The sequence below is a fragment of the Sarcophilus harrisii genome, chromosome 4, assembly GCF_902635505.1.
Source record: "Sarcophilus harrisii chromosome 4, mSarHar1.11, whole genome shotgun sequence".
NCBI lineage: Eukaryota > Metazoa > Chordata > Mammalia > Dasyuromorphia > Dasyuridae > Sarcophilus > Sarcophilus harrisii.
This window is the reverse complement of record NC_045429.1, coordinates 49,744,987-49,759,156: the sequence shown is the minus strand read 5'-3', so window position 1 is coordinate 49,759,156 and position 14,170 is coordinate 49,744,987. Positions and strand designations below refer to the sequence as shown.

The 14,170-nt window shown below is 37.4% G+C and overlaps 1 protein-coding gene across 4 annotated transcripts in view; it reads right to left on the bottom strand.

The window, feature by feature from the left end:
• The window catches only part of LOC100922210 (carboxyl-terminal PDZ ligand of neuronal nitric oxide synthase protein), a 374,239-nt gene that overhangs the window by 110,848 nt on the left and 249,221 nt on the right, over positions 1 to 14,170 (bottom strand). For 2 of the 4 annotated variants that reach the window (XM_023501741.2, XM_031936789.1), the window contains one exon: positions 242 to 315. In XM_023501741.2, coding sequence (XP_023357509.1) covers positions 242 to 315 — 74 coding nt within the window. The remainder of the gene's footprint in view (positions 1 to 241; positions 316 to 14,170) is intronic. The other 2 variants (XM_023501743.2, XM_031936790.1) reach the window with 1 other exon arrangement.

Below are 14,170 nucleotides of genomic sequence, written 5' to 3'. Positions count from 1 at the left end.
ATGGAATTTAGATGGATCAATTCATTAGGTGACAAGAATGGCCCTCCTCTCTTGTTTATGTGATAAAGTGGAATCTCTTCTTTTTACTTTCAGTTGGAAAGATAGATCCAGAAAGAGGAATAGAGTTCAAGAAGCATCAACAGTGGAAGCAAGGTGAAGTGATGCAATAGGCTACTCTGAACACCGCTTATTTGTCCCATGCCAAGGATCTGGGTCCCACTGGCACACAGGGCATTCTTACCGGTAGATGGGGTCTTGCATCACCAGCATCTTGCTCTCATCCCAGGTCCACTCCTTTTTCTGCAATAAAAGAAGCTGTAAATGAATAAATTAAGGCGTTATCCTCAGCTACAGAACCAGTAGGCAGGTTAAGACAGAAATGCTTACATCAACTATACTCTTAACCCCCATTTCCCTCTAAGATCTCTTGAGTTAATTGCCCAGGAAGGGAAAGTACCAAGTGTCAAGTACCTGGTCTAATCACTTTCCTTCAAGCATGTCAGGAGAGAGCCTCTCCAGAATGCTGGGGGCAAAAAGTGGATGGGGACATGGCAATCTTGAAATGTAGGTTAGAGTGTGCTAACCAAAATAATGCACACATGCATACACATGTGCATGCATACATAATTACATGCATGCACACATATGCACAAATACATAGGATAAATATATATTGGAGTCTAAAGCAAAAAGAAAGGGAAAAGAAAGAAACAAAAGTGAGAGTAGCTTCTGGGAGGCAATGGATAAGGTTTTGGGAATTCAACAGGCCAAAAGAAACTTCCCATTCTTAAAAAAAAAAAAAAGCAACGCAAAAAATCTGTATTTATGTTATAACTGAGATAAAAGAACACTGACACCCCAGTTATATTCTAACATGAACATGCAAACAAATAAGGGTTCCTAACAAATGAAATGGAAGAAGGGAAAAACAAAAACAAAAACTCAGGACAGAAGAACTACAAAGAGGATCACAAGAAAGAATCATTTCACGGAATCATGATAAAGGATTTTGGAAGTCAACCAGTCCAATATATAATTGAATGTGAATATACTTTAGAACAAGCTTAACAAGGAATCATTGAGTTTTTTTGTTTGTTTGTTCTTTTAGGGGGAGGAGGAGACAGTCAGTGTTAAGTGGCATGCCCACAGTTACACAGCTATTATGTGTCTGAGGTTAGATATGAATTCAGATCCTCCAATGTGCCATTCCTTACCTTATCATTCTATTATGAAGACATTCATTGAGAGGGAACCCACCACTTCCCACAATAGCCCACTTTACTTCTGGAAAATTCTTAACTTTTTTTTTCCTTTTTTAAAAATTACTTTTTTTAGTTTTTAATTGTATTTCCTTTTTATTTTCAAAACATTTCAAAACCTATGAATAATTTTTCAATATTGATCCTTGCAAAACCTTGTATTCCAAATATCCCCCCCTCCTCCCAAGATGGCAAGTAATTCAATATATGTTAAACGTATTAAAATATATAATTAAATCCAATATACATATACATATTTATACAGTTATCATGCTGCACAAGAAAAATTAGATCAAAAAGGAAAAAATGAGAAAAAACACAACAAAATGCAAGTTAACAAGAAAAAGAGTGAAAATGCTATGTTGTGATCCACACTCAGTTCCCACAGTCCTCTCTCTGGGTGCAGATGGCTCTCCTCATCACAAGATTTGGAACGGTCTCAATCATAGAGATAGCTTTCTTTCATTTAGCTGAAATAAGATTCTTGGCATCTCTCATAGATTGCTCTTAGTTTTGCCTCTGGAGCTAAGCAAAATTGGTTTTATTTCTTTTCTGGATGATTTTATTTACTATTTTAAAAAATCACCAACTGTATGCCTCCTCTGCACCCACAGGTGCTTTTTGGATCGCACTGAACATCTCTGCAGTAGTTGCATGCTGCTTACTTCCTTTTATTCTAGGGAACCCTAAGATGACCTGTTTTTTCTCACCATGAAAATACATTGAGCCTTATTATATTCTGTTTTGCCTACTCTGTATACAAACTGACCAAGAAATTTTCCATACAGAGGATATAAGTCACTCTTGCCTCAATTATCTGAAAGTAGGCAGTTTGTTGGGTTGGTTTAAGTTTTAGATTAACAGGGCTATAAACAGGAAAATTCAGTCTCTGACTTGGAGTGTTACTTTAAAATCACTTCTCTCATCCTCTTCCATTTTTATCTGCATCCCCTCACCTTTTATGGCAAAGACAAATCAAGAGGATAGAAATATAGAAGATCATCTCTAACAAATGTTCAGATTGATATAATTCCAGAAAAGTCACGTTAGTTTATTTTCTCATAAGGACTTTACCGACCCCCTACAGAGGAATAAAAGGGGATAAACAACTTGAATCCAGAAAGAACCTTAAAGATTCTATGTCAAAATCCTCTTGTTTCATGGGCAAGGAAAAATGAGTTGGGAACAGGGGAGTGTGCTGGAAAGAAGGAGGAAGTGATTCCTATGACATAAGATCACACAAATATAAGGAGCAGAATCCTCATTTGAATTCATGTCTTCTTGTTCTAAATCAATTGCCCCTTCCACTACATCTGGTATGAAATATCTGGAAGGCCATTAGACAGGAATAGTGCAGTGATAAGAAGCCTAGCCCTGGAACCAAAGGACTACCTACAATACCTTTTATCTTTGAAACACACTGACTATAATATGGAACACTAGTTTTGAAGGATTGATCAGAAACTCAAAATTATCATTTAGTCCATGTTTCTCATCTTATACACAAGAAAACCAAAGCCTGGAAAGATTGATTTGTGGTCAGAGAGATAGGAAAGAGGAAAGCTAGGAATCTCTTAGACAAAAGTCTCTTACAGTTTCACCAATAACTAGGTCAGGAATAGTTGTCAGAATCTTATGGGCAAAGAGAGCTGGGAAATTGGGGGGACTTGTACTATAATCGGATTTTTTATTAATTTTTTTCCAGGAGATCATAGAATCTTTAAACTAGACAGGATCTAAGAAGGTATTTATTCTAACCTCCTGCCTGATAAAGGAATTCTCATTACACTACAATAATCCTGGACAAATAATTACTTAGAGGCTGCTGGATAGTGCTGTTGGAAAACTCAGAACCTCCTCAGGTTCCATATCCTGAAAGTTCTCACCATCAAAAAATTCTTCAATATACTCTGCCAAAATCTGACTCTCCATAACTTAGCACCAGATGGAAATACTAGTAGAATCACTGAAATCTCTACAGCATTTAAATTTATTTTTCAGTGTCCTAAATATAAAGGAATATCCTATGCAGGCACACTTCCCGCTCTCTCTTGGAAAATGTCAGCAATTCTGCCATCAAGTATGGATGCTTTATCATTCGGTATGCCTGACAGCAGAGGGGACTTCTTAAAAAATCAGAGTGAGGCCATATTAATACAGATTGACAAGATCTCCATGCTTCATGGCAGATGAGGATTAAGTAAAGTACATCAGAACAAGACTAAAACTGATGGTGATACAAGACAAAGCTATCTCCTTCTCCCAGGCAACAGACATAGGGGTGCAAAATGTCTTTCAAGAACAGCTGAGAGTCCTGGCATGGTGCATCTTAATACAGATGAGTGTGGTTTAAAGCTAACTAGTTGGTAGCAAAAAAAAAAAAAAAAAAAAAAAAAAGTGGGCATCCTTCCACTGGAAAATGGCAGAACAAATTGTGATATATGGATGTAAGGGAATACAGCTATTGTGCTGCAAAAAGTGACAAGTATGAGGAAGTCAGAGAAACATGCATTATACAAAATGGTGTGAGCAAGGGGAAAAGAATGAAAACAATGAGAAAATCAATTGAGAGGGTTGTAGGTAAAATGCTTTGCAAATCTTAGTGCCTATATAATGGCAGTGGTGATTATTACTAACAAATAATCATGGAAATAATACTCTAAAATCACCAACTCAAGAAGATCTGAAGAAAATGGGATGACATATTGGGTCCAAAAATCTGTCATTTGATAAACATTTATTTAGTATTTACTATGTGCCAGGAGCTGTGCTGAGCCCTGGATCAGACCTCATGGAGGTTTTATGACAGAATTAGAAAACATGTTCCCCCTCCCTTGTCTTACATCCCAAGTTCAAGAATGGCGGAAAACTCCTCCTCTGGGGTGTGTTGTTTAATATTCAATTAGCCTGTTAAGCAGGTGCAATAGTGATTTGGCCAAGTCAGGTCATTGATCCCAACTAGTCTGGGCTGGATTGGCTTTATCTTAAATTTGTGATTTCCTCAAAACCACAAGACTTTCTGAATCCATCTCGCCTTCCTAGCTCCCCAATGGCTTGTTTGTTCAATGCTTCTATTGACATTTAATTGTTCTGTGGAATCTTAACCTTCCTTCACCTCTCACATTCTGAAAATCTCTCGGTCAGCACCAATCGATCACCCAGTCAGTCTGTATCAAAAGGAGGAGCAGAAATAATTGACCCTTATGTTGGACTTTTTAAATCTGCAAAATGCTCAACTTACAAGATCTCATTTGATCCTTACAAAAACCCTGAAATTCAGAGGCAAGACGAAGTCAGATCTTCTCAACTCTAAGCCTGAAGCTCCATTCATTATACCACGAGCTCCACAAATTCTGAGGAACAAATTCGGATCTTAAAGTAGCGGGATTCCGATGTTCTAAGAGCAGCATCCCACCACTCCACAAGATCATTTACAGAAACACTGCAGACCGGAATGAGCGCTAGGTGGCACCATAGTGCACAAAGCGCCAGATTCGGTTTCAGACAATTACTAGCTGTGTGACCCTGGGCAAGTCACTTAACCCTGATTGCCACAGTTTCCTCATCTGTAAAATGGGCTGGAGAGGGAAATAGAAAACCACTTCAATATTTTTACCAAGAAAACCCCAAAATGGGGTCACGGAGACTCGGACAGAAATGAAAACAAACTGAATAACAAATGAGTCAGAAACTGTCTGCCCAATAGTGTTCAGCATAAGAGCCAGATCCTGGTAATTACCAATTTAGCATTTCATGCTGCTGAGATAAATCTGTCATAAGTAATGTCCATTCTGTCATAAATTCAATTTCCTTTCCCTTTCCAATTTCTCAGGGAAATTTTTCAGGACCATATCACATTAATTTTATTATCATGATTAATTAGGGATCAAAAAGCCATGGGAGGTGATCTCCTTTGTTGACTTCAATCATTTAATGACAATATTTGAAGACTTAGGGAATAAACCTACAAGAGTTAATTGAGGAAATTTCCAGAGCCTGAACAAATATAAACCAAAGGCCATGTTGGAGGCAAGGTGGTTTCAAGTCCCTCCAGGACTGATTTTTCAGCTATTTAAAGAACAATAAAGACCAGAATCAGGATCTGTATTTTTCTCCCCCCAAAAAAGTGATCCAGATGATTAAAGCAATTGCATATTTGCATGCTCACCTTCTGATTTCTCTAAAATCTTGATGGCAATGGTGCATGTGTAGAAAGCCCTCCAGAGCCTGGTTTGAGCCCACCTCTCCAGACGTAACATATTACTTCCTTTCTCAACTGCAGTCCTTTGCACTGGCAGTTCCCCATGCCTAGAATGCTCTCCCTCATTTTTGCCACTTAGGATTCCTTGTTTTTTTTTTTTTTTTCCAGTCTCAGTCCAAGAACCACCTCTACATGAAGTTTTCCCTGCAAGTACTAACTGCCCTCTTCCCCAGCTATCTTACAATAATTTTGGATATTTGTATACATGCATATGCTGACTCCCTGATAGGCTTTTTCTGGAGCCTCTTAAGGGCAAGGTGTGTTTCATTTTTATTTTTGTATCCCCATTACCTAGTATGGTATGGCATGGTAAGTGATTGATTTACAGAATTTCGAGGTTAATAGTCTGGATATTCTGAGTCACTCTTTGGTGGGGCATTCTATGGTACTCTGGTATTCTAGGACCCACACATAACATATGCCAGAATTGGGAAAGGAAGCAACGATGATTTACCAGATGTAGCTTTAATTTAATTAATTTACTACAATCTTAATTTTATCAGTTGGAATTAGTCCATAGAGAATGATGATTGGTGGATTGAAGATCCACCACCAAGATGATGGTGGTGTGATGTAAGACAAGTTATATTTTTGAGTGAGAACATACTAAGCTAGTTTGAGTGGAGGATCTATGATAAGGAAGGGTGGGATATAAAACTATAAAACTGAAAAAAAAATGAGGCAAAATTGTGAAGAGCCTTAAATGCCAAGATAAAAAGTATGGCAAGCAACATGGAGCCTCTGAATTTGGGGCAAAACATGATAAAGAAAATGGTGCTTTAGGAAAACTTTTCTCTACAGATGTTTGTTCACCATTTTTGTTCTTCATTCATAGAAGACTATTCTTCTAAGATTTAAACTTTGGTAAATTCCATTTCCATTAATAATAATAAACTTTGCTCCGCTGGACTTTACTATAACTAAAGACAAAGCTGAAAATAACATTCTGACCGTGAAGAATCAAGATTTAGTTTGAAAGTTCAGGAAGCAATCTGATTGGATAAATTATGGGGGCTTGATGGAGAGCACCTAAACAGGTTCAGGAAGACCTGAGTTTTAAAAAACCCAGCCTTGGACACTTATTAGCTGTGTTAACTCTGAATAAAGCACTTATAATTACTCTTACTCTGTTTCCTCATCTATAAAATAGGAATAACAGTACCTAAGTGTATCATTAAAATGAAATGAGAAAATATTTGTAAAACATTTTGCAAACATCAAAGCTCTAGATAAATGCTAGTTATACTTAATATTATTATTTTGGGTCAGGTCTCACTATTACAATAATGAATATTCAAATCTACATGCAAAACTAGCTTTTTTTATGTAAAAACAATTTCCAGGTCAAAAACTGTTCCAATGACAATGAGAGCTACATTTGGTCAGAAATCCCTCTTTCTTATGGAAATCATGAGACACAACCTTGCACTTCGGTAGAGTAAATGAGTTGATATATATATATATATATATATATATATATATATATATATATATATTTGGAAAGTGAATTAAGAGGGGCTGCACAGTTGCTACCCACTTCCTTTCCCCTCAAAAAAATGTCAACATCTGGCCTCTTCCTGATACCTAAAATTCTAGCCTAACATTTGTATATAACTGTGTTGTTAAGTCATTTTTCAATTCTGTTTGATTCTTCATGACCCCTATCTGTGATTTTCTTGGCAAAAATATTGGACTAGCTTGCCATTTCTTTCCCCAACTTATTTGACAGATGAGGAAACTGAAGCAAACAACATTAAGTGACTTGCTCAGGTCACACAGCTAGCAAGTGTGTGCGACTGGATTTGAACTCACAAAGATGAGTCTTCTTAAGTCTAGACTCAGTGCTTTAATCTACTTTGCCACCTAGCTGTCCAACTTTGGATATACAAAAAAAGTTTATTGATGATAATGCTATAGCTTCTCCAATTATGCTATCTTTCTGGTCCATGTCAGGTGAAAATAGATTAAAACAAAGATCTTATACTTTTTTTTTTTTTTAACAGCAAATTCCCTTGGAATGAGGTTAGAGGATTAATTTATTCCAATTCAATAAAGATTGATTAAATTCCTGCTTTATGTAAGATACCATGCTAAGCACTGGGGATTCTCATGGTAAAATTTCCATGAATCTGTGATCGCGTCCACATTATAATTCCCAATAGTGGTTGATATAAAAATGTTGAGATATTTGCTAGGTTATGCCATTGCTCTCCAGAGAATTTATGCATCATTTTAAAGGTCTTTGCAGGTTTAATTGGTACCATTAGAATTTTGGGGCCATTTCTCCATTATTCTCATTTCCTTTTGTGACTTTATTATCCTTATGACACTTCTTGCAGAGAGATCAATAAGGTGGGGTCTGCTTTTCCCCACCATGGAATGAGAGATCTCATTGTCATTGGAACAGTTTTTGACCTGGAAATTGTTTTTAACTAAAAAATACTGGCTTCACAGGTAGATATGAATATTCATTGTTGTAACAAAGGTCCCACCCGAAGTAATAAATAGCCCATAGCTTCGTTTCTTCACGAATTATAGTTTCCTAAGATATTCAGTCACATAGCATCTCTGGAAGAGCCCTTGGATTAAAAAGGCTGTGTTAGGAAGAATGAGCTATACAATTAATTACTCAAATGCGATCCAACTTAACTTATTTCTCTTATTCAATTCTTGGTCCAATCATTTCATCCATTTGCAGATTCCATCCCCAAGATACTCAATGATATATTAACTCAAAGAACCAGTCATTAGAGTCTGGGTTATAGGATTTTTTTTCTACTTGATCTTTTCTATCTGTATTGCTAAGCCAGTCTCTTTTGATAAATCATGGATCTCATTGAGAAAGCCCTATAATGTTAGAAAGCTTAATGAAATCAGCACAATATCATCTATAAACAAGAGAATCAGTAGGAACCCATCATCTATAGGGAATCTCTGCTCCATCTGTATTGTACAGATATTTGTATGTATTTTGTATTCTATGTACCTTTTAGTCCATTTGGGTGACTATTATAGATGAGGTCTGCTGAAAAGAATTGTTTATGAAAATTTCATGGTTGCCATCTCATATTTTTTAGCACAGATTCCATTGATAGGCGTGTAAATAATTCTCATAAAACTAAGAAAGCTGAGGTGTGGAAGAATAGTTACTGATGTTCTCTTGATCGGTTTTTGGGATTGTTAAGATCATTCATGTTCTTTCCCCTTATTTTACTATCATGTAAGAATAATGATAACAAATACTGGCATTTACATAGTGCTACTTTGTAATACTTACATAGCACTTTACAAACATCATCTGATTGAGAAAAATGATTATTTCTTTCTTGTAGTAATAGTGCATTATTGAATTAGGACCAAGGGTTTTCCCCTTTTCTACTTTCTTATCTACAAATCAATGACTGTGGGAAATCATGGGCAAAGACAGTGGATTCCTGCTCATTGTGTATACTCAGATAGGTCTGGGAAAATATGGATACTCCCTTTTGCCAAAGAGATGATATGGAAATTTATGTCTTTTTAACCAAGTGGTGATCTTGGGTGATCCAAGTCATATACCCAAGACTCTTATTATTAGAATGAGCCCACATCTTGTTGTTCTATTTGTTTCTCATTAATTATAAACTAATCAAAGCTGATTGCTACCCTCAGGAACACCTCTCTTCCAAGAGCATATTAACAGTGAACTCACTACCATAAGGGAGTCTTTAACATTCAAGACTGCCAATGACTGGTTTTTCCTAATACGCATGTTAGCCTTACTTTTTAAATAATTAAATGACCCAGAAATTATGTCTCTCAAAATTTTTAAATGCTCCAAATATATATATATATATATATATATATCATACCTCTCAGGGTTGTTGGGATGGATATATATATATATATATATATATAGTAAACATACATATTCATTTTTACATATTTCCATATGAGTCATGTTAGGAGGAAAAAATGAGAACAAAAGGGAAAATCCATGAGGAAAAAAAAGAAACAAGAAAAAAAATGGTGAAAATAGTATGCTTCAATTCACATTTAGTCTCCATAGTTCACTCTCTAGATATGAATGGCATTTTCCATCTAAAAATTTATTGGAATTGTCTTGGATCACTGAATTGCTGAGCAGAGCCAAGTCTATTACAGTTGATCATTACACAATCTTCTTGTTGCTGTGTACAATGTTTTCTTGGTTCTGCTTGATTCACTCACCACTAGTTCATGTAGTTCTTTCCAAGCTTTTCTAATTTTTTTTCTAAAATCAGCCTGTTCATCACTTTTTGTAGAAAAATAATATTCCACTACTTTCATATACTGTAACTTATTTAGTCATTTCCCAATTGATGGGCATCCACTCAGTTTTCAATTCTTTGCCACCACAAAAAGAACTACCACAAACATTTTTGCAAATGTAAGTCATTTTTCCTCTTTTATGATTTCTTTGGGATAAAGACCTAGTAATGGCACTGCTGGATCAAAGGGTAAACACAATTCCCTTATCTTCATTTTATAAAGAAGTAAACTGAGGCATATGAGGTTAAGTAATTTACCCAAAGTTATACAGTTTATAAGAGTCCGAGGCAAGAGGTGAACTCAAGCCTCCTTGACTTCAGATTCAATTCTCCATCTACCCTGCCCCACTGTTGTTATAAAGTATAAAACAATCCCTCAATGCTTTCAACATTGTGCCATTCCCAGCATAGAATTCTTCATTGTATTTGGTCAGGTACAGCCACTTTATCCATGTTATTCGGTGTACAGAGGAGATGGAGATACAAAAGCAAAAACCTACCAGTCCCTACACTTAGGTGACTTCCTTCTTTCTGTCTTATACACAGTTTTGGCCTATGAGGTGGATGACCACAGTCCTCACATCCAAAGAGAAGGTAATAACTTAGATTTAGCAGGCAAGCAGGGACAACATCAAAGTTAAACTTCTGAGGAACCAGGAGTTCTCTGTAGATTGGCAACAGTTCAGAAGGAAGGACTGCTAGGTAGCTGTTAACATAACCAGAAGGTGGTTTTTTTTTTTTTTTTTTTTTTTAAATAAACTAGAGATAATTACAACGTACTTGGCCAGTACCCACACTCTCGTAATATCTCTAAACAGGATTCATCTGAGAAAGATGGTGATACAGTAATTAACACTTTCATCTACATGGTCCCAGACCTCTTCTTTGTGGGAATGGCTCTGATCCCCATCTCACAGGTAGGGATAGAGAGGACTGGAAGAAGTGATGAGCATCAAAAGTAAATAGCTCAGCTTCAGCATAGTCTCTTGATCTACTTAGCTAATCACATTTCCCTAGACAATGACTTAGTCACTTCTTTCTGATGGGTTTTTGCTTCCAAATTTCTTTCCAGCACCAAGGGAAACAATGAATGAGTTTTGATAGACTGGAGTATCGGGGGTCTTTTGCTAGCTGCCTGATGGGGTAATAGAGGAGAAGAAAGGTCTATGGGCCTTTCCCTACCCCACCTCCAGTCCCTCATGTTAGAAGTCAAAACCATTTAATTTTTAATTCTCTCTTCCCTCCATCCAGGAAGTGCCTAGTATTCATATCTGTAAGAGAGTCTCTTTATAGACCTGTGATTGATGCAAATGAAATGCAAAAGAAAGAAGGCTGTCTTCAGCTTTAGTGTTCCTCCATGCTCCCTCTAGGTAGAGAGCTTCCCAAAGAAGGGATAGTTAAAACCATCTCTCCCCATTTTCTAGGGGGAAAACCCACAGAGACAGTAGTAGATTGGTGAACTCAAAGTTGAGATGACCTGCTTTCAAATCTTGCCTCAGGTGCTTAAAAGCAACAGGACTTTGGGTCAGTCATTTAATCTCATTACGTTTCAATTTCCTTGCCTACAAAATGGGAAATTATAATAATACCTCCATCATGAGACAAAGATTGATAGGTCTTGGCTAGTGTGAATAACATATCCTTGAGAGCAATCACCTTATTTGAATCACACTATTTGAAGTAATGATAAATAAAACATGGTAATTGGCTCTAGTTCTGTGGAAATGTACTTGAAAATTCATGCAGTTACTTCCCAGGATTCATTATTCACACTGATAGGGACTAAAGTGTATGTTCTATATATGGCTTTTTTGTACATGATTATTTCCACAGTGTATCTCCCATTAGGTTGTAAGCTCCTTGAGGTCAGGGCTACTTTTATCTCCCTTTGTATTCCCAGTGGGTAACAAAACATGGAGCTCATAGCAGACACTTAATTGAATGACCACAGAGCACATAGAGTGGGTGCCGGTCTTTCAGGAATTATATAAACCTCCACTATGCTTTTTGCCCTGGCTGCTGGGATGGCCCTGCCCATCTCCAATTAGGTTTTAGGTCACCCTGAAAGAGGTCCTAGTACCAGATCATGATTAAACATGGATTTAGATCTGGATCCTACCCGGAGGTACTGATAGAGTGGCCATTTGGGGGCAGGAAAATAATGCAAATTAAATCTGTTTTTGCATCTCACTTGGAATATTAAGATCTGCAAGTTGCATCCTGATAATCTGCAAGTTGCATCCTGATAATGCTGAGGCTATCTTTGCTATTTTCTCAGAGAAAACTGAGCATCTGCAGGTTGTATCTGCATCTTCACCACTTTCCCAGTAGAATTTTTTTTTAAAAAAGGTGCTAGCCTTGGAATCTGGAGACCTGAATTCATATCTTTGCTCTCACAATAAACTAGGTCTGGCACCATGGGACCAAATTCCCTTCATTTTCCTGGGACTCAGTTTTGTTATTTGGAGAAAAAAAAATGATGAGACAATTTCATACTACCTTCCTTTTCAGGCTGAAGTAATGAAAATACATGATCAAGTCTAATGATTTATAAAAATGGAAATGGGAATGATGGTGATTATCTTCATTACACAAAGAAAGAGAGACAGTCACAGGTCAGGGGGGCATTTGCTCTCACGTGGGCTAGTAAACAGGAAAAACAAGACTGATTGCTATTTATTGTACATTCCATTGTCAGTTATTGTGAAAAATCAAACTCAGATTAGAGACAGCTCCAAACTCTCAGCCACATCCCTGAAAGGAAATCCAGGTGTGGGAGGAGTAGGTGAAAGGTGAGCTGCTTTTCTCAGCCTGGCATCAGAAGAAACACATATGGGAAAGAGCTATGAGATCATTCCTCCTCTCTCCTCCCAGCTAAGTTCTGAGTGACTCACAGAGTCCCTCCTGATTCCCTTGGGGAGATTGTTTTTCAATTTAATAGATCTTTTTCTGGCATATTTTTTATTCTTTTGCTAGAAGGGACATTTCTCCTTTTCTTGATTCCTTGGCAAGCTGCTGATTTTAAAAGGGCAATTTGGAAAGCTCACAGCTTTCTCTTCAAGGATGCAAGCAGAGCTGCCTAGTTACTCCCACCAGGAGCCTAGAGACCATATCACAATTGCCCTACAGGGGCCACCTTCTACCCTCCCTCCCTCCTCCTCACTGCCCTCCCCATACACTGAGCAAATCTGGGTACATGGCAACTATGGCAGATGCCAGGATGCGATCAGCCCGACCATGAGGATGGTGAGGGTCAACAATGCTTTGTTCCAATCAGCCCTTAAGTCACTCAAAACTGTCTTCCTTAAAGGTCAACGCTGGGCATCTGTGGCCTGGACTGCCTGTTAGGATTAAATTCTCTCTTTCCTACACACATTAATTTCTTTAACTGGTGCCCAGGGACCTTTCCCACCTGTCAGGACCCAGCTTGCTTCAGCTGCCCACCTGGATTCAGCACACCACCTGGGCTCCAGGGAGAGCTCTGTCTCAAGGATGATGTCACAACTAATTACTGAGAGAGAAAGAGGTATCCCTGCTCTCTCTCCCCAACATGAAACATAACACTCACTATGGTCCTACAGAACGGACTCAGGGACCGATTACAGATGCCTTGGGTCACTTACATTTTGGAGATGGTAGTCTTTGGGGAATAGTTCTACCTCCTACTTTTAATTACACAAATCCAGCCTCACAACCAAAGGAGCAATCTCGGAAGGTAGTAATGGGATCCTGAAGGTAGCACATCCTGCTGTTCCTCTTCCCCTTTTATTTAAGTGGACTCCAGCTTCAACTTGGGTTATTGTGGGTACAAGACCTGAGTCTGTTCACTGACAGTACTGCCTTAAGTAAATCCCTCCCCTTAAAGGCCCCAGTCTCCTCCCCCTTTAAATTGAGGGGGTTGGACTAAGTGACCTCTAACTGTCCTTTCCAGCTCTACGTTCCAGAACCCAATGATTCTCAAAGTGTGGTCTTGAGAATCCTGAGAATCTCTGAAACCCTTTCAGAGGGTCTACACCAAATTCAAAATTAGTTATTATTGGTAATTTGGTAAATATCAGTAAATATAACCCACATAAACAAAAATTGTTTGGATAGATAGTTCCTCAATAAGTTTTAATATTAAGCATAGTATACTATATATATATATATATATATATATATATATATATATATACACACACACACATAGAGAGAGAGCATATATATATATATACTACATATATATCATACTATATATATACACTATATATATATATATATATATATAGTATAAAGATCCTGAGAATAAAAATCTGAGATCCACTGTGATAGCCTATAATCTAAATGGAATTATGGAAAGTGCCCAGTTATGAATACCACTG